The 27336-nt window shown below is 51.7% G+C and overlaps 7 protein-coding genes across 7 annotated transcripts; 2 read left to right on the top strand and 5 right to left on the bottom strand.

The window, feature by feature from the left end:
- Positions 1-29: 29 nt before the first annotated feature.
- On the bottom strand, positions 30-2704 carry AUEXF2481DRAFT_176511 (uncharacterized protein). The gene is made up of 2 exons (XM_013492918.1): positions 704-2704; positions 30-334 (listed from the first exon to the last, which is right to left on the bottom strand). The coding sequence occupies exons 1-2, from the start codon at positions 2580-2582 to the stop codon at positions 210-212; spliced, it is 2004 nt and encodes a 667-aa protein (XP_013348372.1). The 5' UTR covers positions 2583-2704; the 3' UTR covers positions 30-209.
- A 1493-nt stretch (positions 2705-4197) lies between these two features.
- On the bottom strand, positions 4198-5877 carry AUEXF2481DRAFT_929 (uncharacterized protein; the record flags this gene model as incomplete). Its single annotated transcript, XM_013492380.1, has 2 exons — positions 4198-5812; positions 5864-5877. The coding sequence occupies 2 exons, from the start codon at positions 5875-5877 to the stop codon at positions 4198-4200; spliced, it is 1629 nt and encodes a 542-aa protein (XP_013347834.1).
- Positions 5878-6109: 232 nt separating this feature from the next.
- Positions 6110-14038, top strand: AUEXF2481DRAFT_61466 (uncharacterized protein; the record flags this gene model as incomplete). Its single annotated transcript, XM_013492798.1, has 2 exons — positions 6110-7699; positions 7772-14038. 2 exons carry the CDS (start codon positions 6110-6112, stop codon positions 14036-14038), a joined length of 7857 nt encoding a protein of 2618 aa, XP_013348252.1.
- A 434-nt stretch (positions 14039-14472) lies between these two features.
- Positions 14473-16945, bottom strand: AUEXF2481DRAFT_61507 (uncharacterized protein; the record flags this gene model as incomplete). The annotated part of the gene is made up of 2 exons (XM_013492803.1): positions 14473-16369; positions 16428-16945. The coding sequence occupies 2 exons, from the start codon at positions 16943-16945 to the stop codon at positions 14473-14475; spliced, it is 2415 nt and encodes an 804-aa protein (XP_013348257.1).
- A 958-nt stretch (positions 16946-17903) lies between these two features.
- AUEXF2481DRAFT_926 (uncharacterized protein) lies at positions 17904-18923 on the bottom strand (the record flags this gene model as incomplete). Its single annotated transcript, XM_013492379.1, has 1 exon — positions 17904-18923. The coding sequence occupies one exon, from the start codon at positions 18921-18923 to the stop codon at positions 17904-17906; it is 1020 nt and encodes a 339-aa protein (XP_013347833.1).
- A 416-nt stretch (positions 18924-19339) lies between these two features.
- On the top strand, positions 19340-23686 carry AUEXF2481DRAFT_175543 (uncharacterized protein). The gene has a single exon (XM_013492917.1). The coding sequence runs from the start codon at positions 19731-19733 to the stop codon at positions 23289-23291; it is 3561 nt and encodes a 1186-aa protein (XP_013348371.1). The 5' UTR covers positions 19340-19730; the 3' UTR covers positions 23292-23686.
- Positions 23687-23998: 312 nt separating this feature from the next.
- AUEXF2481DRAFT_76042 (uncharacterized protein) lies at positions 23999-27271 on the bottom strand. The gene is made up of 5 exons (XM_013492843.1): positions 26563-27271; positions 26404-26514; positions 25563-26225; positions 25402-25504; positions 23999-25350 (listed from the first exon to the last, which is right to left on the bottom strand). The coding sequence occupies exons 1-5, from the start codon at positions 26837-26839 to the stop codon at positions 24042-24044; spliced, it is 2463 nt and encodes an 820-aa protein (XP_013348297.1). The 5' UTR covers positions 26840-27271; the 3' UTR covers positions 23999-24041.
- Between the last annotated feature and the right edge of the window lie 65 nt (positions 27272-27336).

Raw genomic sequence — 27336 nt, 5'->3', positions numbered from 1 at the left:
GTCTCCGGCCAATGCACTTCCAGAAAATCATACCCACGATTTGCGCCTCCTCTTTTTTTTTGGTATTGTTATTGACAGAGAACCCTCCAATGTAAACATCATCAAAGGCTTTTCTACCAACATGTTTCAAAGTAAAAAGAGAAAAAGAAAGAAACCCCATAGAAAGCAGCCTTTTGCGCCTGCCTGACCCCGTTGTGTGCACCATCTTGTTATGCATTGTATAATGTCTGCGTGGCTCGGAATCGCTGGTCTCGTTGATACGTCAAAGAGACGAAGGAAAAGAAAGAACAACAGTACTGAAGAAGAAGGAACACGAAAAGATGCAGTAAAAGTAGTGTGCGAGAATGAGAGTAAGAAAAGAAGGCCAGCGCCAGAGAGTTGAGCGCACTGTACAGTGGCCCGCCGAAGTGAAGAAAAGACAGATTAGAAGAAGTCATATAAAGTTGAAAGTGAAAGTTCAATGATCTTCTTCGTCAGATTTGTTCATAATAGTCGTGATTGATCGTTGTTGGTCTGGAGGAATGAGAGACTCGTGCATCGTGTCCCCATGGAACATGGAGACAGCTGCATGCAATGGCTCAATCGAGTCATGAGTCAGGCTGAGATCCGGCGGGCATATGACGAGTGGGATCCTCGAATGGCTGTTCCGTCAATTCAGCTTCACGAGGTGTGAAGCGGCGAGGGAAGGTATTGAAACGGTTATTCGAAACACCACCGAAGGGAGAACCGAGCCTGGGTGGCTGTGCAACTTTTGGTAGGTTGAGTCTGGCCGAGGTTTCGCCCATGTTGCGATCAGCGGTCGATGACGCGGGCGTGAACAGCTGCGGAAAGCTGGTGTTCGCATTCTGCGCCATACCGTTCACAGCACCCAAGCTGAAGCCGCGATTACGCATAGGATGAGGAGTGACTGCTGGGGGTGCGGTAAAGACATCCTCCAGCGATGGCTGCTGGGGGGCTGACTGGTCGTCAACACCAAATCTGCGTTTCAGAGACTTGACACTTGGCATGGGACCATCAAGTGGGAAGGGGGAGCGCAACGAAGGGCCGGCGTCTGTAAGACGGTTGTTGTTGTCATTCAAGAAGGCACGTCCAAGTGACTGTGTCTTGCTCATGTTGTCCAGGAAGTTTTGACGTGATGGTTCGCTGTCATCGAAAGGCGAGGCAAGGATACTGCCACGCTCGAAGGGATTTGACTGCATGCCAGAAGAAGAACCCAAGCCTAACCCAAGTTGCAGGGACTGACTCTTCTGATGAGCAGCCCGTGCTCCGGAACGGCCAATACGAGCGTACCAGTCAGAGCCACGACGCTGCTGAGGTGCCATGGGAGCCATGGAAGGCTGAGGTGTACGGTTGTGAAGTTGAGCCAGCGGCCCGTCTAGTTGCATCGAAGGAGCAGTCGCCTCGGCAAGCGAGACGTTCAGACTGCGGCTCGAAAACGATGAAGGCTGAGGGGTAGGTGGCTGAGCGACAGGGGCAGAGGGCTGGTTTGGGCTGCTACTAGCACTAACGCTGCTTGAAGACTCGAAGGGAGAAGGACTACGGGTTCGCAGCAGCCTCATGTAGTGTGCAGAAAGAGAAGGCTTGCGCTTACACAACTCGCGCAGACGGCGGCGCGTAGCACCCTCGGAGCGCGGCCACTTAAGCGCGATAGGATGTGAGTAGGCAGCAGTAGGGGTAGATTGGTCCATAAGGTCGGACGGAGAGATAGGATCAGGGGAATCAGCGCTCTGGATCGAGATGCGAGGAATGCCGTAGGGCGCTTGCGACAAGCGGTTTCCGCGCCACGATGCCTTTGCCTCACGCGCGACACGATGACAGACGCCCAAAGGTGGGGAGGTGCCAGGTAGCATCTTAAACGGAGTGACTCTCGGATCCTGGACGTAGGTCATGTAGGTGAACCAGAGATGGTTATCCATCTCTGGAGTGAAGTGAGGATGGCGCATCGTCTTGACACGCTTTGCATTCGGGAAACGGCTGGATGGAGTGGTCGAGCCCGGCATTCCGAACTTGCGATCAAAGTAGGCGAAAGGATCGCCAACGTCGCTTTCAGGACTGGTGCAGCTGCCGGCATCGAAGGAGGACTTTGAGTCGAAGCTGCTACCTTGCGAGGTTGCGGAAGAATCAGAGAAGGTCGATCCAGCAGATGATGGTCGCTGGATGATGTCGTGGAGGTGAATGGGGTGGAACATCGACCATTCTGTAGCATCCGTTGTTTCGATGGTATAGGATGTCACCTGAGATGCAGGTGTCTTGGGCGGTGACGACAGACGGAAGAAACCAGGGCGCGGAGCGAGGTATCCTGGAGAAGACATGTGGAGAGCAGAAGCGAAGTGAGCCGGCTCATCTGCTTCTGTCATCTCGATGCTGGGAAGAATGGGAGCCTCGTCCATTGCGCCAGTTTGCTGGTCGCGTGGGCGACGGCGCAACTTGAATGTCTGTCTAGGAAGCACAGGGGCTTCAAGATCAAATGAGTCGACAGCGGTCGAAGGTCTAGCAGGTGTCTGTGGTGTTTCTCCGTCTTCGTGGCCGAACTTGAAGTCGCGTGGCAGCGTGACGGACGCGCTGGGCCTGTGCGAAGCCATGGCGTCTGGATGCGCGCAGCTAAACAACAAACGAGAAAGTTGTCGGGAGTGATGCGCGATAGCAATGAGGGGTCGAGAGCGAGTGTCAGGGGCAGCTAGGGTTGTGGTTGTTTGATGTCTAAGGCTGCTAACGTTCGAGATGCAGGATAGTTGCGGCAGCGGTCGCGCTGGTGGGCCGGATGCGCGTGCGGATCACAACAAAGCGGGAGTGGACGCGATGCGGTGTCGTCGATTTAATCGGCCATCTAGTGTGTCGGAATGCACCAAGGACAACAATGCGCAAACACGACGAGAAGTGACAGCGGAGGGCGGAGGGCGGAGGGTGAATTGATCGACAGTTGCGCTTTGAGAACGGGTGCTGAGGGAAGGAAGGAGCGAAACAGACGTGAGCGAGGGAGCGGAAGGCGCGAACGATACCGACCCTGGCTGGCTTCTGGCTTCTGGCTTCTGCGGCCCGTGCATCGACCTTGATTCGTAAAAGCCCCGTGCTCGCCCTCTATTTTATGTAGGCGATTTGCTTTTTTTTGCTTTTTACCACTCCACAACATCTTGACTCGGTCTCGTCTCCCGAAACATTCGATCATCGCACTTTCTGGAGGCTGTTTTGACTATTTGTGCCGGCTCTCCTCCCACAACACTCGTCATTCATGGTAGTCAACAAGGACAAGCCCCCCAAAATGGCCACCATAATTACAGCAGCCGCGGTCTATGCGGTGTGACATGCGAACGTCGCCTAAGCTATACGCGCTGGATCATGCGGCGGCCAACCTCAACAGGCCACTATCACACCGACCTTGCGTCAAATGCCGCCGCATGCTACTTGTCGCTGCCCCAGCTCCACACGTGCTGTGCATCTTGTTCGCATTCTGGCGATCGTTCCGCTGGCAACGCCGAGAAACCCAGACCGTAGCGTTGGGTGGTGATTTTTGTTCCGCTCTGCATTTCGAGCACCGCCGCATCGCATGTTCCCCCCAACCATTGTTATAGCCATCTGAACCTAAGAAAATGCATCCATTTATTTATGTTGTCAATCTGCAAACATAGCACTGACTTGGACTTGGCTCGTTTGTAAGTTCAGTCGCAGGGATGCGGAATGGCTGATTTTGCAGGCAACATATATGAGTGCGTGAGGGCTGCATATAGCACTCTTTGAGAGACTATGTACACGCGAGCATCGGTGCGCGCGCTGAACCTGTCATCGGAACCTTGCTACAAGGCCGCAAACGTCTATCTGTTTATCTCGTATCGAACATGTGCCTTGTTTGACGGTGACTTTTCAACTTCTCTTCCAACGTTTGTGTGCACGATTGTCTTTATTGATTGGCCCTGCATACACAGACAATGCAACGGCGTTCTTCCTTGATTAATTGCTCGCGCTTGTTGAGCACATCACTGCATTGGCGGCTCAACTCGGGAAGCCGTCATGGCCATGCGCCTATCAACCAGACCCGCAACATGAATGGCACCTCTACTTGGAAGTATGTACTAATGCACAAAACCAGAACCTGTGGGCATGGTCGTATTCTGTCTGGGTCACTTTTTATTTGCAAGTTCCCAAAGTAGAACCGTTGCGACTGCACCGAGATGGTTGCATGCTGACTATATTGACTGCTATTTATTCGAGCGAGAAGTCAAATGGAGCGAATGCCGCCTTGAAACTCTCGACGTCTGTCATTTCCTCTGCTTCGCTCTGGTCGCAGTCCTGCCAGTGCGATCGACCCTCAAGACCTAGCAATTTAGCCAGGACTCTTCGTCCGAACTGTAGGTCGAATCTGAATGATGAGTCTAGCGGAAGGACCATGGTCTTCTCTTCTGCTCCATCCCAGATGGTAGCCTTGAAACAGTCACCCTCTGATGCTACGTCAGTCGAAACACTCGATGACTCGAATGCTGGGTAGCTTTGATTTTCGGCTTCGACTTTGAAACCTGCTTCCACCAATCCTTTGCGGATGAGGTCCCGAGGCACCGGCATAAATTGCCAATGGATGTGTATACCACCTATACGGCTGATCTCCCAAGTGACCGCACCAAGCTTGTGTGCTTCAGCAGCATCCTCTGATCTTTTGGTCAGCATGCTCTGCAATGCAAGTCGATAGCGATGCATCTCTGCGATAGTGGTCTTCCTGGATTCCTGATTCTGTATTGAGGCAAGCGTAGGTGAGTGCTCAAGAGGAATGATCAGCATATGTCCCGGGAATCCTAGGGATGGGAAAGTCTTGGGAGTTGGGAGCGGTCCCTTTGCTGTCGTCAGGTAGGCGCTGTCTCCAATTGAAGAGATAAGATGTGATGCAATGTTGGGGTTAGACAAGCAGAAGAAGCATTCTGATGGGTTTGGGTTCGGTCGAGGGCGCTTGTTGCGACCTCTTTGCCTACCACCACCATCACCACTGCCAGAGAAGCGGGAGAATGACTGAGCTTGGGACTCAACAGCTTTGCGCTTTTTTGCAGCGAACTGCAATGGGGATGCTGTAACTCCCGATGGTACAGTTGCAGTAGGCGCTACCGAGGTGTCCAGCGTGAAGGCATATATCCACTTCTGCTTAGCAGCGTTTCCGAACGGCGCCAAACTGATAAAACGAGTCACTTGATAACCGCTGTCATCTTCACCCTGAGCATGGAAGAAAGGTTCGCGTTCCAGGAAACCATCTGAGTAGGAGAAGTGGTAACGGGGTTTTAGAACAGTACAAAGGTCTGCAACGCCTTGCTGCGAAATGGGCTCGTCTCCAGTATAAGTTGCATTTGAACCAGTGCGGATCTCAGCAGGCCACTCGCTGGTCACCAGGATATCGGCAGTGTTAGCACCTCTCAGAACCTTGACGTCTTCTGGTGTGTGACTTGGACTGTATTCAGTGATCAAGGCTTTGTCTGAAACAGCATCCATATGGGCCCCACCAAGGGCGACAATCTTGACGCCTTCAGATGTCTTGACGGTAGTCCGCCTGCCGAGGAAGTAGAGATTCGAACATAGCTCGCCTGCGTTGGCGCTCAGTTTCTCCTGTACTTCGATGGGTAGTTCGCGTTTGCCAAGAGCAAAATAGACCGGCAAGGCTATTTGGATTTTCCCATCGAGCAGATCTTTCAACTGGCTTTCCTCCTCAGGACTGGCATTGATCGGGTCCGCGAATAAGTCGCCGCTGATTATGGCAAAGGCAAAGGCATTTTTAGCGTGCAATGCTGATAGTTTCTCAAAGACTGTAGAAACTTGGCCGTTCACTGAGCCCACAACTGCACTAATGGTGGATTAGTCGGAGTCCGTAGTATCTAGACATAACTTCACGTACATCTTCGAGACCATCTTGAGGCTGGTCGTTGGGAAAATATGCCGTTAGAGAAAGTTGATCAAGAAATCAAAAGTGCCTCGACGCGATTTGATGGAGTCGAAGCCTCGGTGTGGCTGGTGCAGCGTCAGCGTCAGGGTCAAGCCACTTCCCCAGAGTCTTGGCGCGAGTTGGTCGCGCTGTTGAAGAAAGTTCAAAAGTTCAAGCAACTTTTTTGCCATAGCATTTCAAAAGTACGACATGGCGGGTATGTCGAGGGGAAGCGCTTCAAATGGGCCCAAGTCGGCCAAGACGGCCACAAAGGTCGTCAAAACACAAAGAAAGAAGAAGTCGACACCGTCGAGTCGACGACACCATTTCGAAAGATTCGCCCAGAGGATCTCAAAGATGAAGATTGACCCGCTTCGTCGCACTCGGCGAGGAGTGGGTGCAGAGGGAAGCCACGAGCTGGAGGGAGAGTCATCATACTTCCGTACCGCGCTGGATGAATGGAAGGACCTCAACTTGTCCGAGAACTTTTCGGCCTTCGCCAAACAGATCTACAACATCTCTGACACTCTGGCCATGGTCATCTTCCACGAGGAGGCCATCATGGACAACTTGATCACATACATCACAAAGGGAGATGTCATGTCTCTCGAACCCCTGCTCGCCCTCCTATCACACTTCGCACACGACCTCGATGTCCGCTTCGAGAAGCACTTCCAAAGAGCTGTCGCAACCGTCGCACATGTCGCAGCCAGCAACGCCGAGCCCGAGGTCGTCGAGTGGTCCTTTACCTGCCTCGCCTTCCTCTTCAAGTACCTTTCGCGCCTATTAGTCCCCGATCTCAGACCTCTGTACGACCTCATGTCGCCATATCTAGGAAAGCAAAAGCAGAAGCCCTACGTCGTCCGATTTGCTTCGGAAGCAATGAGTTTCCTAGTGAGAAAGGCTGGAACCACATACCACAAGAGCAAGGAACCGTTGGATACTATTGTCGACCACATGCTCAACGACTTTGCCTCAAACGAGACGGCCTCAGACGACTTGTATTCTCAGGGTTTGATGGCCTTGTTCACGGAATCTATCAAGGGAGTACAAGGCACGCTCCATTCAGGAGGAAACACTGTTCTGCAATGTTTGACCAGATTCTGCTTCAACGCTAACCACTCAGAGTTCCTCAAAAGCAGGTCATTGCAGATTCTCAGAGGCTCCCTGATCAGTGTCATTCATCACACTACTCCCGAAACTTTCGAGTCGGTCCAGGAGGCTATCTTCGAATTCACAGATCCCAAGTATGAGGACGCAGTAGAAAATCTGGACGCAGCGAACACCCTCCTCTTCACCGCGGCATCCGTTCGTAAGGGCAGCAGAATATCGGACTGGCCGACATACGTCAAGCGCGTCACAAGCATGATCAAGAATGCCGACAAAGCCTCGAAGCAAGTTGACTCTGACACATTGACTGCACTCTTAAACACGCTGGCCGTGGTACTTAATTATGGACCCTTCGATGCAGTCCTCCAGGAGCTTGCTATCCTCGACACCATTAGCCGTGGCAAGTGGATCGGCCATTTCCTTCCTTTCTGCAACATCTTCGCAGAACTTAACCAGGAACGCTTCCAAAGCTTCGTGTTGCCAATCTTCCAGAAATTCATCGTCAATCACTGGAAGGAGAATGAGACGGCCCTTTGCGCAATGCTTCCCTCTATGTCTCGCAAGAACACATTTGCTAAAACACCTTTGCAATGTCCTCTGGAGTGGCAAAAGGTCATGCTGCAACGACTAAAGAAGGCTCAAGGGAAAACGATACCAGATGACAAGGAAACTCTGCACATGAGTAACGGTCATCTGGCAGTGCTACGAATTTCTCAGGGTGATCAAGAAACTCGCAAATCAATCGCTGCCAGTATTCTCAGCCTGCTTAAGTCTGCAGCAAAGTCATCATCTTCCGAGATTGGAGGCTGGGATCTTTTCGCTCTAGGCCAAGGTTTCCAGTACATTTCGGACGAGTTTAGTGAGATACTTCAGGACAAGCGACTTGCAGAAGCTTTGTGCTCTGCCTCCACGCGGTGCAAAAAGCTTGTGCCTTACTGGACTGCGTTGAACTCGGTCTTGCAGAAGGCCGACATCGCATTTACCGGAGAACAAATGGACTCTCTTGTTGTCAATCTAATCGAGTGTTTGAAGACACCAAGTCACGACCTCAGACTCTCCGGGTTACGGATATTACACACGATTTATGAAAAGAGACAGCAAGATGTTCCTGAGTTGCTGACGCATGCTCTCTCAATCGAAGATACTCCACCAAGTGTGCAGACCGCCCGCTTCATCTCGTCACAGATCCGAAGGCTAGCTCTCGGATATCCCGATGTTCTTTCCGACCCAGTACTGTCTAAGGCTATTCCCACCTACTGTTTTGGTCTCCTGCACATTCATCTTGCGCAAGCCTGGGAAGACTCCATCGCAGCGCTGAAGGAAATGACTGCGCATGGCGAGGCGGAAGAGCTCATCACCGGCACGATTACGCAGTGGCTCCAGGGTCATGCGGACGCAGAAGGTGGTGCAGTACAAGCAGAAGCAGCGCCAGACCGAAGCATCGAGCATGTCAGCTCCGACTTCGAGTGTTCAAACATGAACCAGATTGAAAAAGATATCGAGATTTCCGAGGCTCTTTTCGCAGATCTTCACCAAGGAATTGAAAACCAGTTCAAGAGAGACCATATTCAAACAGCAGTGGCTTCTCTCTCCGAGCGATCACAAGCACTCCGCGCCTTGAACTCTATGCCACAGTTGGCAGAGAAACGCTCACGCCTTTTGGTTCCCGTATTGCTAGAATGGGCAGGTGACGAGAGTGAAGCGCAGGAAGAAGAGGAGACTGGGAACACTCGCCATTGGGGTCGCAAAGACCAGAAGGCCATGCTCGGCGTCTTCGCCCAATTCCAGAACCCCAGAGTATTGTTCAAGGCAACTGAAGTTTACCAGGCTTTACTAAATCTCCTCACCAACGGTGACAACGAGATCCAGAAGTCTACCCTTAAGGCGATTCTTGCCTGGAAAACACCCAGCATCATCAAGTACCAAGAGCATTTGCTGAATTTCCTCGACGATGCGAGGTTCAGAGAAGAAGTGTCTGTGTTCCTTCGTCTTGAGGAGGAAGGCGACGCTATTCGAAGCGCTGATTGTCCCGAGCTAATGCCAGTCCTCTTGCGCATCCTATACGGTAAAGCGGTAACAAGAGCTGGCTCGGCAAGTGGCAAGCGTGGACAGCAGACTCGTCGTAAGGCCGTCTTCGTTGCCCTTGCCCGTTTCCCTGCGGAGATTGTTGGGCAGTTTCTGAGCATCGCGCTCGGCTCGCTGGCCAACGTGGAGCCTATCAAAGACGGCGCGCTGGATCAGTCAGCCGTGGATAGATTCTCGGTTGCTCCTAGAAAGCAAGTCGGTTTGTTGAACATGCTGGATGATATGGTGCACACCCTTGGTAATCGACTGGATCGCTACGCAACAAAGATTGCTGATGCCGTCCTGCTTTGTCTCCTCAAGGCGACTAAATCGCACACTGCGTTGGCTGATGTAGAGGAGGAGATCACTGCGGAGGATGAGTCCCTGACTTCCCTCGACCGTGCTATTCGTCAAGCCGGCTTCCACTGTTTGATCCAAGTCTTCTCAACTTGTACCGAAGTTTCTTGGTATAGTTACGCCAAGATCGTTATGAGCGAGTTGGTTGGTCCTCGTTTGGAGAAGCTGCCCATCGAGACCGCACAATCCGTCTCTGCTTTCCTGCGTCTGTTCTCTACCTGGGCTAGTTCCTTGTCCACCTGCAACTTCTTGACAGACTTCTACCCGGAGACACTCAACGCTGTCGCAGACTGCCTTGTGGTTCCTAGCGCGAAGAACGAAGTCAAAGCATTCATCATCGAGCACATCATTGGACGATTGTTGGATACCATCCAGCCTCGCCGGTTCAAGGATGCCGAGATGAGCATCGATGCCTCTGAGGAGCAGGACAAAGCACGTGCATCCATTTTAGGACCTAGAGCAAGTCTGTTCGTTGTGAGACTTGGTACGGTCTTAAGACAGGCTCCCCCTAAGGATATTCTCGACTCGAGTGTTTTGTGTGTCTCGCGACTTGCACCATTGGTCACTGGCGTTGAGAACATTCGTGATGTTGTTGACGTCTCTATCTTCTTGCTCAGTCAACCCTCGAAAACTGTCCACTTCACCACCAAGCGTGATCTGCTGCAGACATTGTTCCATCTCATTCCTGGAGCCGAGCTTAACAAAGACGAAGAGCGCTTCAGCAAGGTTTACTCAACACTTTGTCCATTGTTCGGTTACTTCAAAGATCGCGAAAGCAGAGAACTTCTTGCTGCTGTCGTCAAGCAGTTAGCTGACGAGAGGAAGGAGCTTTCCTACGTCGCTTCCTTGTGTGAGGATCTCAACTCATTTTCGACCTCGAGACTTGATGAGCCCGACTTCGAGCGCCGTGCCATTGCTTTCAGCACTATCAATGAAGAGAAGTATTCTACCTTCACTGCTATGCAATGGCAGCCACTTATCTACAGCATGATGTACTTCATTAGAGATAATGATGAACTTGCCATCAGAACTAATGCCTCCACTACTCTGAGAAGATTCATCGAGGTCGCGAGTGTGGATGGTGATTTCAGAGACGAAGAGTTCAAGACCTTAACGGTCTCTGGACTCCATGGTGGTCTTCAGGGCGGTATGCGCGATCCTTCTGAGTTGGTCAGGTCTGAATATCTTCAAGTCCTGGCCCACATGATCAAAAACTTCTCGGCCTGGGATGCTGTTAACGATATGGCGTGTCTGCTTGTCGAAGGTGACGAGGAAGCCTCATTCTTCAACAATATCTTGCACATCCAGCAACATCGCAGACTTCGTGCTTTGAGACGTCTTTCTGAGGAGGCCCATGCTGGTGCCATCTCAAGCAACAACGTCAGTCTGTTCTTCATTCCTCTCTTGGAGCACTTCATCTTCGATCCTGCTACCGATGACGGTGCTCATAACTTGTCCGCCGAAACCATCAACACTGTTGGAGCTCTTTCTGGATGTCTGGACTGGAATCTATACAGATCGACCTTGAGGAGATTTGTCAGCTATATCCAGAGCAAGCAGGATCTCCAGAAAATCGTGCTCAGAATTGTCAGTCGCGTTATTGATGCTCTGGATAGAGCTTCCGAGTCCATCCGTAAGAAGGACACTGTTATGGAAGTCGATGGCGAGGCCGAGTCGGTCACTGATGGTGCTCCTGCACTGAGCCCTCTTGCTGCAACCCTGCCCACAGAGGAGAAGCTATCTAACGAGATCAACAAACAGCTCCTGCCACCATTGACATCATTCTTGCATCTCAAGGATGAATCGACTGTCAGTCTGCGTGTACCTGTCGGTGTCGCTGTGGTCAAGCTTATTCGCGTTCTTCCTGTTGCCGAGCATGCCCTGAGACTTCCAACGGTACTCATGGACCTTTGCCATGTCCTTCGTAGTAAGGCAGCTGAGGCCAGAGACATGACAAGAAAGACTTTGTCTGAGATTACTGGTATTCTTGGCCCATCGTACTTCCAATTCGTCATCAAGGAACTTCGTAGCGCTTTGCAACGTGGTTACCAGCTTCACGTCATGTCCTTCACCATGCATTCTATCTTGGTTGATAACATTGCATCTCTAGAAGCTGGCGATCTCGACCACTGTATTAATGACATCATCGCTGTTGTCATGGACGATATCTTTGGTGTCGCAGGTCAAGAGAAGGATGCCGAGGAGTACATCAGTAAGATGAAAGAAGTCAAGAGCAGCAAGAGTTACGATTCTGCTGAGTTGATCGCCAAGATCACAACCACTTCCCACCTTGGTGACCTGATCAGACCTATCCAATCCTTGCTGCTAGAGAAACTTGATCTCAAGACTGTCAAGAAGATTGATGAACTTCTTCGTCGCATTGGCCTCGGTACCAGTCAAAACATGTCCGTCAAGGATAGAGACATTCTCATCTTCGGTTACGAGATCATCCAAAAGGTATACGTCGCTACTGCCGAAGCCAAGGTTCGTCCCGTCATGGAGGACTACAAGATCAGAAAGTATCTCATTCAGATGCAAAGCGCAAACAAGTCTGGCAAGAAGGGAGCGACTAGCTCGTACATCTTCAAGCTCACCAGATTCGCTTTGGATCTTGTTCGCGCTGTCTTGGCGAAGCATGATGAGATGAAGACCCCAGCCAACCTTGCAGGCTTCTTGCCTATTCTTGGTGACGCTTTGATTGGCGGTCAAGAAGAAGTCCAGATGGCATCTGTTCGTCTGCTTACATCTATCATCAGAGTACCTTCGTCACAAATTGTGTCAAACGGACCAGTCTATGCGGCAGAGGCCGTAAAGATTCTCAGAGGTGCTCCTTCCATGATCACCGAGTTGGCTCAGTCTTCGTTGAAGCTAATTTCCGCCATCCTCCGCGACAGACCTGACATCAAGATCAAGGAGAACGACATGGCCTTTGTGCTCAAGAGAATCAAGCCTGATCTCGAAGAGCCCGATCGTCAAGGTGTCATCTTCAACTTCCTCAAGGCTGTTGTGGCACGCAAGATCATCATCACAGAAGTCTACGAGGTCATGGATTCTGTTGCTGCAATCATGGTCACCAACCAGACTCGCAGTGCCAGAGACCTTTCTCGCGGTGTGTACTTTGCATTCATGATGGAGTATCCTCAAGCTGGCAGTCGCTTGAACAAGCAGATTGCCTTTTTGGTCCGGAACCTCGAGTACAAGTATGTCGAGGGAAGACAGTCTGTGCTTGAGCTGTTGCATCTGTTGTTGGCCAAGACCCAGGGTGATCTTGTTCAAGAACTCTCGAGCATGTTGTTCGTGCCGTTGGTTATGATGATGGTCAACGACGACTCTCCCGAATGTCGTGAGATGGCTGGAGCATTGATCAGCAAGATCCTTCAGCGTGCAGATGAAGAGCGCACCAACAATTTCGTCGCAATGTTGCGTACATGGTTGGAACAAGACGAGCAGGTTTTACTTCGTCGTATTGCTCTGCAGTGCTGGACCATCTACATTGGTCACGGCAAGGCAAGTGCTAAGGAAACTTCCTTCCTCTTCAAGCAAGTGTCCAAGCTTCTCAACCCCGACGTTGTGGAGACTGAGGATTGGGAGTTGCTCTACTATGCTCTTCAGGCTTTTGCAAAGATGGCAGAGATGGCTCCTTCCACTTCACTCGCACCTGCCGCCAAGGCTTCATGGACGAATATCTTCAAGTGTCTTGTTTTCCCGCACGCCTGGGTCAAGCTTTCTGCTGCTCGCCTCCTTGGTTTGCTGTTTGCAGATATGGGTAACAGTGCTTCCAAGACTGACGAAGGCCTTGCTGCTTTGCCTCTTTATACAAACAGTAAGATGGATATCACGGCTAAGGAGTTGCACGAGTTGTGCGCTGCTGGTCTGAGAACCCTTCGTTTCAGCAATGTTAGCGAACAGCTGGTTGGTCAAACCGTACGCAACCTGATCTTCCTTGGTCGCTGCTACAGCGCCAACGACGTAGACTGGGTACACCCAACTCCCTTCACCAGAAACGGCGTCACCGCCCGCAATAACACTGAAGAAGAAAATGATGAAGAGGAAGAAGAAGACGAGGCCGCCGGCGCTGAAGACGAAGAAGAAGACACCGATAAAGCCACCCCAACATCCGCCCTCCACCATCTCCTGTCTCGCCTCGCCGCGCTCATCCGCCGCGACGACGGCGCCCCCACCGCCTCCGTCCTCAGCGCAAAAACCGGCGCCCTCCAAGCCCTAGCCTCCCTCTGCAATATCCTTCCCTCCACCGCCATAACACCCTCCCTCTCTTCCATCCTCACACCTCTCTACCTCCTCACCGACCCCACAATAGCCGCTCCCCGCCTCGCAACCGAACCACTTCAAAAGGCATACCAAGACCTAAAAGCCTTGGCCACTGAAGTATCTTCCCTGCTACAAAAGAAGCTAGGAAGCACAGAATACGTGGTTGCGATGAGAGGAGTACAAGAAAGAGTTCGCGGCAAGAGAGAAGAAAGAAGAAGAAAGAGGAGAATTGAAGCTGTCAGTCAGCCTGTCAAATATGCGGCTGACAAGAGGAGGAAGCATGATGTTACAAAGGCAAGGAGAAAGGAGAAGAGTGCCGAGGAAAGAGGTAAGAGAAGAGGATGGTAGATGTTTTTTTTTCTCACTCTCTGCTGCTCGATTGTTTACATTGTTTACCTTGTTTCATTGCAATTGTTGTGCATACTGTTTAGGAGTTTATGGATTATTTCCTTGTGGTCATAAAAGCTGAAGGGTAGAATATGGAGTTCTTCATCAATGTTAAATGTTTCAGACATCTCACCCTAACTCATAATGTTATGCAACTGCACTTCGAGGAGGTCTCATGGCAGTGCAGTGGGACGGGATCATGTACCGTCGAATGAATCACCACGAAGGCCAAACCGGCACACAGAAGTTGTCAAGGAAGCAAAGCAACTGTATTATCGGGTGTGAAAAGTATCAGATATCATATTGACCCAGCTAACTAGCTATCTTAAAAAACGCCTCGTAATTGTGTTGTTAAACGCCATGTCGATCAGGTCCCGCCAATCAACGACAGAATCCTAGTAGTTCCAAGTCCAGTTGACGAAGTCATCAGGATCCTGACCAGTCTCGTATGCGTAGTTCATAGCGTGGGTACGTCTGTTGAGCAGATGCTCACGAGTAGACGAGCCCTTGTTGCCCAAGACAGACTTCAGGCTGTCGATGGCAAGCATAGCTAAACTGTAACGATCGGTCTCGTTGCGGATGGCCAGCTCGAGAGGAGTGTCGATGTTACCCTTCTCCTTGTATCCTCTGACCCTCATGAGCTGCTGGCCCTTTCTTTTGTATGTGAGCCTGTGGACCATCCATGGGTACGAGTGGAAGTTGAAAACAATCGGCTTGTCATCAGTGAAGATAGCTGCGTATTCGTCGTCCTTGAGGCCGTGGGGGTGGTAGCCGTTGGGCTGAAGCTTGAACAGGTCGACGACGTTGACAAAGCGAACCTTGATCTCAGGAAGATGCTCGCGAAGCAGAGCAGTGGCTGCGAGAGCCTCCTGTGTGCTGACATCACCGCAACTGGCCATAACAATATCAGGCTCTTCGCCAGCACTGTTGGAAGCCCAGTCCCAGATGCCTAGACCCTTAGAGCAATGGTTGACGGCGTCTTCCATGTTGAGGTACTGTAGGTGGTTTTGCTTGTCAGCGACGATGACGTTGACGTAGTTGGAAGACTTGAAGCAGTGGTCCATAGTGCTGAGCAAGCAATTGGCATCTGGCGGAAGGTAGATGCGGACGACCTCCGGTGACTTGTTGGCGACGACATCAAGGAAGCCAGGGTCCTGGTGGGTGAAGCCGTTGTGATCCTGACGCCAAACAGTCGAGGTCAGCAGGATGTTCAGCGAAGCGACTTCCTGTCTCCAGGTGACCTCGGCGCACTTCTCAAGCCACTTGGCGTGTTGATTGACCATTGAGTCGATGATGTGGATGAAAGGCTCATAGCTGTTGAGCAAGCCGTGGCGTCCAGTCAACAAGTAGCCTTCGAGCCATCCTTCGACAGTGTGTTCACTGAGAATTTCCATGACTCTGCCTGCCGTCGCAAGGTTACCGCCGTCCTTATCTTCCTCGAAGTACTCGGCCATCCAGACCTTCTGGGTGACGTCGTAGACAGCGCCGAGCTTGTTGGACTGGGTTTCATCAGGGCCGAAAAGACGGAAGTTGTTAGGGTTGTGCTTCATGATTTGGGTCAAGAAATCGGCAAAGAGGTTCATGCTGGGAGCTTGCTCGCCAGCGGGCTTCTTCACGACCTGAGCAAAGTCCTTGAAGTCCGGAATCCTGAGGTTGGCACGTAATAGACCACCGTTGGTCACGGGGTTGGCACTCATACGACGATTGCCACTAGGGGCGAGCTCACGCAGCTCCTCGATCAACTTGCCGTCCTTGAAATGCTTCTCCGGCTCATAGCTACGCATCCACTTCTCGAGCAGAGAGAGCTGGTCGGGGTCCTTGAGCACGTTTGTAAGAGGAATCTGATGAGCTCTCCAGAAGCCCTCGAGGAAGTGGCCGTCAACCTTGCGAGGACCGGTCCAACCCTTTGGTGTCCTGAGGACGATCATGGGCCATCTCGGGCGTTCGGCCTTGCCAGAGTCTCTGGCCTTCTTTTGGATGGCCTTGATCTCTCGGACCGCTCTTTCGAGTGTAGCGGCCATGGCTTGGTTCATTGAGTCGAGGTCTGAGCCCTCGACAAAGTAAGGTTCCCAACCATAACCGACAAAGAGGGCCTTGAGTTCTTCGTGGCTGATTCTGGAGAGGATAGTGGGGTTGTTGATCTTGTAGCCGTTCAGGTGGAGGACTGGAAGAACTGCACCGTCGCAGATGGGGTTGAGGAACTTGGTGCTGTGCCAGCTGGTGGCCAATGGGCCAGTCTCGGCCTCGCCATCGCCGACCATGGTCAAGGCGATCAAATCGGGGTTGTCGAATCTGTAAATGACGGTAAGCATGGTGGAGGTGTCTCGTGTAGGTTTGTTGTTGAACTTACACTGCACCGAAAGCGTGAGAGATGGAGTAACCAAGCTCACCACCTTCGTGGATACTTCCAGGCGTCTCGGGAGTCGAATGACTGCCAATGCCACCAGGGAAGGAGAACTGCTTGAAGAAGCGCTGCATACCCTGGGCATCCTGAGACTTGTCGGGGTAGACCTCGGAGTAAACCCCCTCAAGGTACGAGTTCGAGAGGACGGCGGGAGCACCGTGACCAGGGCCCGAGACGAAGAAGCAGTCGAGGTCGTACTTCTTGATCAAGCGGTTCATGTGGATCCAGGTGAAGGACTGGCCGGCGTCCGAGCCCCAATGTCCGAGGAGACGAGGCTTGATGTGCTCCTTCTTGAGAGGTTCCTCGAGCAGCGGGTTCTCGCGAAGGTAGAGCATACCCAAGCACAGGTACATGCTGGCATGGAAGTAGCGGTTGATTTTGTCGACCTCGTCCTTGCTAAGAGGCTGTTCGGTCACGGTAGCTCTGGCAGTGCCAAAGGGCGAGAGGCTCTCAGTCTCGGCCATTGTGAAATGGTGTGTGTGAGAAAGAAGGGAGGAGCAATTGGGGGAGAAGTGATGAGGAGGAAAGGTACAGGCTAGCTGTCTGACAAGCAGCTTCTTGTGTTTTGAAGCTTCCCAACAAGCCAGCTCCAGCTTCCGCCTGCTGCCGTAACGAGTGATCGAAACATTTGTAACTGCAGGTACGTCACTGTCGTCACCCCACGCCAAGCTCGGGATCGCCGCGCTTGATCGCTGTCCGGGAACCTTGTCAATGCTTTCCGTGCCGAGCGCTCCGGGTTATGAATGAACTCTCTTCACACAAGCATTAGGTCATGAATCAGACTTCCGTGTACTTTCACATTGGTATGTTCTATGCTATCTATCAATTCAATTGTGACATCTATTGCTTGAGAGATTTTGACAACGTTCCACATATGGACGTGCTTCGGAGGATTTGTCCGTCTCCAGGTGGCATGATCTGTACCCGCTCAAACATTCAAGAAACAGGGAACACGATAGGCGAGCATCCCTTGAAGTAGTGAGACGTGGCATTCAACCGTCGCCTTTCAATACTGCCTGTTCTCTGCAGAGTCTTGCTGCAGTCATGCAGTGCTTCTAAGAGGCAGTGAAAGCCGAGTGTCGTGGCCTAGATGCTGCCCTAAACCAAAAGGATGCGCTGTTCCTGACTTCCCCGGCAGCTGGCGGTCTATCGTCGTGCAAGTCGTTTGCCGATCACAGACCCCTGAGTGCTCATATCTAAGGGGATACTCGAGTAGCAGGGCTCGTCCCGTGTTGACCAGTGCTAAATGATATAAAGAAGGCTCATTACGAGCTCCACTGGTCTCCTCCTTACAGCCCAAGTCGTATCATTACCCGATTATCACACCACTTCTTCGGATCCCGATTCTTGTTTCCAGATGGAAGATGGCGTGTTGGGTATCCGGTAGGCAGGCGTTGTTCATCGTACCTCGAACACAGGCTCTCAATCAAGATAAATGTCGTCTTTGATTCGGCGCAGGTTGCTCATGAATCCGTAGCCGCTGCCCTGGTTGGTTGTCCGCGTAGACTCAGGGGCATTATTGTTTCTGTAGTCAATTGTCGCGGGAGAGGCTGTACGCTTCTTTGCGTCTGCCTTACGAGCGAGAGCCTTTTGCTCATCTTCAACGATCTTCTCGAGGGCATCTATCTGACGAGCTCTGGCCTTCTCTTCAGCAGTGCCCTTCCAGATGATAGAGAGGTCCCTCAACTCGTCAATCCTCGTTATTGCAGCGGCGATACCTTCGTCTGCTGATACGGCAGTCTGTAGCAGCTGTACAACCTCGTCGCGTAGCTTTTGTGCATGTTCCTTGGCCTTCTCTTCACGATTGCGCGTCTCTTCTGGGCCTCCGGCAGCAGGTGCAGATACCGAAATGAACGAGGATGAAACCAGATCAGAGGGAGCAATAGGCCATGCCATGGCCTCGCCGAAGACTTTGATGACGGAGTCAAGACGTTGGCGAACCATGACGAGTGTGCGAAGCTTGGAGATGTAGTCTGGTTCGGTAGGTTGCGTCGAAGTCGATACGGCAGGCTGGTCAGGAGAAGTTTGGTCGCTGTCGGATTGTGTAGATTGGTGTAGAAGCTGAGGAGCGAACAGAGCCATGTCGGGTCGGAGCGAAGTGTTTAGAGCATCGGTCAGGCCAGCAGTCTCTCCCCGAAGCATCTCGACTTGGTAGGCAAGCCTGCTGCCACTCCTCAGTATGTCATCGGTGAGCTGGTTGAGCGTGTTTGTGAGGCGTGACGTCTGCACGTTGAGTTGCGAGATGAGCGTCTGAGTTTGTGTGGATAGTTCGGCGAGCGAAACGCGGTCTTTGGTGAAGTTGGCGAAAGTCAAGGCAGGTAAGGTGGCATTCAGGTAGTCGGCCGGGTCGAATCGAGGCTGCAGAAATGGTTGGAGAGCTTCATCCTGCACGTGTGTTGACTTGGGATCGCCTCTTACAACAAACTCCGAGTGGACTGCCATTGTGTGCCTCCCACTTCCGAGGTCGAATTCTAGTGAGGATAGCACTGGTATGCCCATCTGCCATTCATGTGAAGCATGGACTTGTTATCCGACGCAGCCACTTTCTTATCTGACATGCCGCGCGCCAAGCACCTTTACCTGCTGCCATTAAGAACGCAGTGATGGCACTTACTACGTTTAGGATGGATGACGACAAGAGCTTTCTCATCGGAGACCTCTGTAAAGCAGTATGGTTCAGCGGTGGTCCCCATCAAGACTTGCTTCATGAATGTAGATAATTAGCTGTACTCGTAAGAACAGTACCAGTCAGATATGCATGGCAGACGGCGCTTCAATTGACCAGGCAGGACAAAAAGCAAGGTAAAAAGACCCTCACTTCAAGCGCGCGCCTGCCTGCCTGCGATCTTCCTCATGTCTGTGCCTCTCTACAGGCAGCCATGCAACAAACGCTGCCTGACAGAAGGCATCCATCGAACATGACATGTAGCCAAGATATTTCCTCTTCTTCTTCACTTGTGATTGTTCGAGAAGCTGCTCACGCGCGTCTCGAAACCAACTCCATCTGACTCTGGCCTTCCATTGTCTCGCCAATCTCGTGGCTTTCACTCGTCGCCAATTCGCATCGTGTTGCTGCACAGTGATCCAAAGTCCTAAGTCTGCATCTTGCCTTGTCAAAACCATCAAGACAACTTCATCCTCTCCCATCTCCTTCTCCAAGACGTCAACCTTCTTGCTCCCCTCCCAATTGCACTCAAGGCGCGCGCACACAACAGTGCATGCTGCCGTCGACCACTACTCCTACTAACCATGGATCGTAAGCAATTCAAGGCCGATCTGGACGATGCTATCCAGGGTAAGCATGGTATCAACGACGTCTCCAATTGTCGTCGCGGTGATGAAGGCTTTACATTCACCGTCGCCCATCAAGCACTCGCTTCGCCAGTCACCATCAGTGTCACCACCGCGCCATCCAAATATCCGGACACACACGACTACCAATACTTTTGTGACGATGACACTTCTCAGGAAACCGCAGATATCGTAGCGAGCCTCGGAACGCTCAAAGGCATGTCAATCAAGCAATTCCTCTCTACCATCCGCGATGCTCTGTGCCGCACTACCGACTCTAGATTGGACGACGATATCCCAGAGGACCACGATCCGGATGATGAGCCACTCGAAAACGGCGAGTCGGACGGCGATGATGACGATGACGACGAACACATCTATGGCGCCGCCTTCGATGACTCTGTCACTTCCGATGTCAATGCTTTCGTCCTGCCTACAGCCTCAGCCCGCGTCGGTCCTTCAAGCCTCTTCCAGTCTCGCATCCGTAGCGACCTCAAGTGTGCCAAGGATGCTGGCTTCAAGATCTCGCACTTTGGTGGCCTTCTCGACAACTACAAGTGTGTCGTTTCCATTTCTATTTCTGCTCGCAAGCTTGGTATCTCAGACGAGGCCATGCAGGCCTGGCGCATCGGACCTTCCGACTACATCATTCTTCTTATTCAGTACAAGGAAGGTTACAAGACCAAGGAAGAGCTCTGTGCACTAAGTAACGCCGCTGTGCCCGTCTATCTTGACATGCGTACTGGCGTCTCCAAGAACTACAAGCCGACACAAGACCAAGTCACGAAAGCTTTTGGCGCCACCAGCACATCAACTTACCCAGACTCTGCTGCGACAAGCTTCCACGATACTTTCATCTCCAAGCCGCTGAACGACCTTTTGAACGAGCGTCTTGTTCATCTTGTGCGATTGAGAGATACCAACATGACATGGCAAGGTGTCGAGGACTTCTACAGAGACAGGCAAGGTGGACGCATCACCAGCACATATGCTCCTGGTACACATTTTGAAAAAGAAAATGCCTCAGGTTACCAAGCTATTGTTGATGCAGACCATCTAGCAGATGCATCGGCCAAGACACACTCTTTTCCTCTCGTCGCCATGCAATTCACGCTGCGGCACTTCGTCCGTTGCACCGAGTTCTGTCTTGTCTGCCACAAGAAGCTCAATACTTTGGTCGAAGCACTCAAGCCATATGTCTGCGATTCGCCCCTCTGCCTTTACCAGTACATGACTCTCGGCTTTGGTCCTTCGATTGAGCATGAAATCATGCATCAAGACAAGGTCGTTGATCTACTTATCAGCTTCTGCTATAGCAGTGCTTTCTTGGGAAGACTGAAAGACTTTCCTACTGGTCTTGGCCTCAATGTTCCACAATCCATTGTCTCACCAATTCAAGGACATATGGGCCGGAGCTATCAAGCCCAAGTTCCAGAAACTACAGCAACTCCTCGTAGCAGTAGCGACGGCCGTCTCGAGGCTCGTTTCGATTTCACCAAGTCAGAGCTTCTCTTTGATAAAGTCACGCCTGGTGCACCCTGTCCTCTCAAGAAGGGCGATTGGATCTCGCTCGAGCTACCGAATGAGACAGGAACACCAATGTTTCATTGCAGAGTCAATGACGCATCGCTATATCCCTCTATTGAGATCGGTCCCATAATCGGAGACGTTCTCGAGAGGGAGTCCAGTACTGCAAAGTGGAGTACAGCTTACGTCGACAAGTATTGTGTCAATTTTGATGACTTGCCAGAGGCCGACAAGCGAGGCGTCGTACCTCGTCTTCTTGCGTTACTGCCTTCCGTCAAGGAAATGGGTGAGTACCTTTCGTCTCAGAACACTCCAGACTTGTCTCGATGGGTTGACAGGATTTCGCCGGCCGCGTTCTCTCTCCTACGTTGGACTCTCGCCTCTAACAGATCCTGCATCATGGCAGTCGACGAGCCTGAGAAGGGTGTCCATGGCATGCCAGACTTCATGCAATTTCGCTTCGCTATGGGTGCACCTGACAAGGAACACCGCTTCAAGAAAGCTGTCGAGGAGACCAAGATCCGACTCAAGTCCAAATATCCAACTCTGTACGCTTGGCACGGCAGTTCGTTACAGAACTGGCACAGCATCATCCGCGAAGGCCTCCATTTTACCGACGTTATCAACGGTCGAGCATTTGGCAATGGCGTCTACCACGCTCCGAATGTCAATACTTCGCTGGGCTACTCTGGTTATGGTATGCATCAAACAGGTGCCTCTTCCGCGTCTAACTCATGGCCGAGATCCGACCTCAAGATCACCTCTGCCGTAGCGCTCAACGAGATCGTGAATGCGCCTGCTGAATTCGTCTCTTCTACGCCCCATTATGTCGTCAGCCAACTCGATTGGATTCAGACTCGCTACTTGTTCGTGAAACGGGCCAATACCGACTCCAACGTGGCCACATCGCCCGCATCTGATAAGCAACCAGTCAACAAACTCCAGCAAGACCCTCAACGTATACCGACTGGTACCTCTAATGGGGCAATTGTCATTCCAGCACCGAGCTCGAATTCTAATAAGCGCAAGCTGGCCAACGTCGTCTCACCCGGTCCGAAGAAGACCAAGAAGGCGAAAGGCTTGTTTGTTAGAATCACCACTGGACGATCGGTAGACGGTGCCATTAATCTGACTTGCGACGATGACGAGGACGGTGCAATCGAGTCGCACTACAACGATGGCAACCTGAGCGACAATTTGAGTGTGGCCACAGATGATGAAGACCATGGTTTTTTCGATCAGCCTCAACATCAGCAGCTGGCTCTTAGAACAGGCCCGCCGCAACTCGACTATATCCCAGGTGAAACTGACTTTGTTCCTGGTTCGCTGAACCATGATCAGCTGCCAAAGCTCCCAATGCCCTCGTATGCCAACTCCAAGGCGACCAAGATGCTGTCACAAGACCTTCAAGCCCTCCTCCGTGTTCAAAAGACCAAACCTCTTCATGAGCTTGGCTGGTACCTTGACTCCAGCAAGGTTGACAACATGTACCAGTGGATTATTGAGCTCCACAGCTTCACTATGTTCAATGAGGGACGACGCATGCTGCCTTTGGTCACAGACATGAAGAAGCACAACGTCAAGAGCATTGTTCTTGAGCTTCGCTTCCCTGGCTCCTACCCCAACAACCCCCCATTCGTCAGGGTCATCCGTCCACGCTTCCTTCCGTTTCAGAATGGCGGTGGCGGTAACATTACTGCTGGAGGTGCAATCTGTCACCAGATTCTGGTTTCAGATGGCTGGACACCCGCCTACTCTATCGAGAGTATCCTTGTGCAGATTCGTTCAGCGATAGCGCAGTTCGATCCTACCGATCCCACGGTTAAGCCTGCTCGCCTACAGGTCAGCGGCACTTACACTGATGGCGATCGCAATTCCTACGCTTCTGGAGAAGCCGTCGAGGCTTACAAGCGCGCTGCCAATATGCATGGCTGGACAATTCCCTCCGATTTTGCACAGACTGTTACTGAGGAGTCTGCATCGAAGCAGTAGAAGGCTCCACACTTACACAATTACGAACAGAATGAAACAATATCACGAGAACAAGACCAAGCTGGGAAGGTTCATGGGTTTTGAAACATGGACAACCGGCGTTTTTGATATTCCAACGGAGTCATTATGGGAAAAGCATCGGATAGGCGTCATAAAAGGAAGGCAGCATGAAAACAGCCCTCGTTAGGGCTTTTAGCTTATACCATAGATTGACCTCTTCGATGATACAATGATACCCGACTCGTTACGATCACGGTCATGGACTTTCTCGATGCTGTTGTACTCTTCAAGTCACAAGTGTCGTGCAGAAGTTATCTCTTTATACTTCTTGGTGCACTTTGTGTACACGCCAAGACTTTGCTGTAAGTGGTATCACCCTGTCATTCTTTAGCATCTCATCTTACGCGACAATTTGTGCATGCAGCAATTTTCCAAGTATCCTACGGGGCTCACTAAAGCTCGTGTCTGCTATGCTTGGATAGTTTCCTGACTTGGTTGATCATGGTGGTGACGTACATGTCATTGGTAGTTCACACATTCCAATTGTTCATGGCAGACCTACAACTTTAGTCAAGAGCAGCAGCTCAGGACAGCAACAAGGACATCGACGCAGGAAACCTCAAATACAGATCAAGACCCATGATGCACTTGGTAAACTCCGAAAGTCCGAATACACAAATGGGCAAAATGTGAAATAATTCAAGATAGCTTCGTTGCCATTTTCTCCCTGAGAGAGAGGCAGATCTAAATCTACGCATGTACTTCCTCCAGCAAGCCAGCCGCAACAGTATTGCCTCCCGAGCGCAGCACAATTCTGCCAGGCACCTCAAGCGGCACAGCAGTGTCCAGGTCAACTCTGACCCTCGCAACACTGCCCGGCTGCACAACTCTAGGTTTTTTCTTCGTAACAGCACCACTGCTCTTGTCAAGCACACAAATCATCTCTGAAATACGGCCGGGGACATGCATGCGTCCCCTATGCACATCAACAGTCATGGGCAACACATGCTCAAATGCCAAGATCTTTGTTGTGAAGCTCTTGATATTAGGCACGGGTTTTCTGGCATCGCAAAGCAAGTCTGCGATGCGTAGGTGTACGGGGTCGATTTCTGTGAGATGCAGGGTTACGATTTGACCCGCTACTGCCCAGTCTGCGGCTTCTGCGTCGACTTCTATGCCTTTGATTGATGCCTTTTCGCCGGCGGGCATGGCCATGAGGGAGTCGCCTACTTGTAAGCTTCCAGCTTCGATGCGTCCAGAGATTGAGAGTGGGTTCTGGACTCCACCGCGGAAGATGTCTGAAATGGGAAGGCGGAGGGGCGACGTGAGGGCGGCTTTTGTGGGTTCGTGGGCTTCGAGGGCTTGCACGAGGGTTTGATGTGAGGGGGATTTCGTGTACCAGGATGCTGCTTCTGGGGCTGAGTTGACGACGTTTTCGCCGGTGAGGCCGGAGACGGGGATAAAGGCAATGTTCTTTTGTTGGAAGCCGGTGGTGGTGAGGAAGGCGGAGATCTGTTGTTGGATCTCTTCGAAGCGCTCTTGAGCCCAGTTCATGCTATCCATTTTGTTGATGGCTACGATGATGCGTTGCACACCCATGCTGCGGACGAGTTGAGCGTGCTCTCTGGTTTGACCCTTGAGACCGGCCTCGAAGCTGTTGGTTCCGGCGTCGATGACCAAGACGGCAAAGTCTGCTTGACTGGCCCCAGCAATCATGTTGGGGATGAAGTCCTTGTGTCCGGGAGCATCCAGGATTGTGAACTTTGTCTTTTCCGTCTCGAAGTTGTTTGTGGCAATGTCGACGGTTACACCTCGCTCTCGCTCTTCAGAAGTCGAGTCCATGACCCAGGCCAGAGCGAAGGATGCTTTGCCGATACTCGTGGCATCTCTACGGAACTTGTCGATTGAGCGTTGATCGACGACTTTCAGATCGTATAGCAAGCGACCCATGAGAGTGCTTTTTCCGTGATCGACATGTCCGATGACAACAAAGCTGGCGGCGTTTTTGCGTCCAGCCTTTTCGTACTCTGCGATGACATCCAGGTTCTTGCTCTTCACCCTAGAATCTTGTAAGCATTTATCTTGAGATGGTGACACACGTTGAGCATACTTGAGACTTGTCTGTTGCGGTTCCTCCAGACTTAGAGATGAAACCCCGTTGGTGACCGACTTGGAGTCTTTCTGTTGGTTTGCCTGTTTCTTTGCGCCCGAGGCTGAAGCATTAAGTTAGTACGAGTTTCCATCAGCTACCTTTTCACGACCTTGCCGAACCTTTTGCCTGGGCTTGCATGACAATGTCATCTGGGCTCGGACCTGAGAAGGCATTGGGATTAGCAAGGTTCGCGTCTTGGCCGTAAATGGCTGGTAGGATGTTCTGTGTAAGGACGATGGCGTCTTGGTGTGAGGGACGCCTTCTTGAGCTGCCACCACACATTGTGCTTGCGAAAACAGATGGACCGGCGCGGACATGTTCGATTGGGTTTGTGGCTGGCTCGGGTGTCTGAGGAGTGGTAGGCTCCGGAGCAGCAGGTCTGCGATCCTCTATAGGTGGAGGAGGCGAAGGACTTTTGCGTTTGCGGATGGGAAAGGAGCGAGTCTCTTGCTGCTTCGGAGCGTCTCCAGGCTTTGTGTTCTCTTGACTTGCAGATTGAGTCGACCTTGTACCAAGACGGTCCATGAGCGAAGCAACGCCAGCAGGCTTCTCGGTCTGACCGGCCTCTGCAGCAGCTTTTTGATCGGCCTCCTTCTTCTTTCTAGCAGCAGCAAGCGCGGCTAGCTTGGACGGCTTGCCGGTGCCTCCCAGCATGCGCAAAGGTGGTCGGAACTGCTCAGCCACAATACATCCAACTCTTTCTTCCGGCACGTTGAACCAAGGAATGCCTTTGAAGAAGTTGGCAGGATTCGTATGCGATGTGGGCAGTGGGCTGGTCGGCACTGTTCCAAGCCCAGTCAGAGCGTGCTCGCTTGTGTACCGGGGGGAGAAGTTGGCAGTCCGAGGCTCATCTCTGGCAAAGTAGTCCAACTCCGAGGATAGTGCAGTGTGTGGTGGCGCTCTGCAGAGGAAAAAAGGGGCGGAGGGGAAGGAGGGAAGGAAGGAAATGTATGGACTTACCCTTGATCTCGACTGGTTTTTGAGCAGCCGACGTGGCAGCTTGGTCGAACTTGGACACCTGCTTCTGCTTCTTTGGCTGCGCTTGCTGCGCTTGCTGGGGAGCACTTTGGTCTATAGATGATTAGCTTGAGTTGGTGAAGTGGACTGGCTTCAACAAACTCTTGAGATAGGTGACAGACTTTGCGACGTCGTAGTAGTAATGCCACAGAGCTTCTTGTATAGCAGCATCTGTCACCGAGGCAAAGTCGTCGCCCAGAGCCTCTCTCACACTCTCTGTGCCTATACGCAATTGCTCTTTGTCCTCTGCGCTTAGCTCATCCTCTGCTGCTTCTGGCGCCACGTTCTCTTCGCCTTCGTAGCCGTATTCCTCTTCGCCCGAGTAATATTCGTACTCATCGTCGTCGTAGTCGATCTCTTTTACTCTGCGGTGAGCCATGTTGGCTTGTGTATGCACGTAGCAAAGTCTCGGATGAGGATAACGCGATGGCGTTGATTGGCTGTCGTCGTGTCGCGGGGTCGGTGGGGTTATTGGTATACGCAACTGGGAGTACAATGGGGAATCAAGAGATGCGACAGTCGGTATTTCGTGTTCGCGTCGGCAGAATTGTCATTCGAAAGAGCTGAAGCAAGAAAGCTAGTCTTTTCGCGTAGAAAGGTGATGATGCGCGCGAACAATTGCTTTATGCTTTCCAACCACGTCATCGATCGTGACTCTTTCCAAGCACCATGACCATGACTCCCCGAAGCTGGAAGCCATTCCACTTTCTGCCATGCTGCTTAGTGTGACTGCATTCGAGACAAGCCTTCTCACGTGGCCAGGACTATGTACGAGCATCGGACTATAAGGTTGTTTGTATAGCGCTTCTACACAGTTAAGCCCGAGCGACGATCCGCACTTCCACAAAATGAGCACTATGATGAAGTCTCTCAACC

This window comes from Aureobasidium subglaciale (genome assembly GCF_000721755.1).
Source record: "Aureobasidium subglaciale EXF-2481 unplaced genomic scaffold scaffold_1, whole genome shotgun sequence".
Lineage (NCBI taxonomy): Eukaryota > Fungi > Ascomycota > Dothideomycetes > Dothideales > Saccotheciaceae > Aureobasidium > Aureobasidium subglaciale.
Note: the sequence above shows the minus strand (reverse complement) of the source record. Positions and strands in the feature narration are given on the sequence as shown.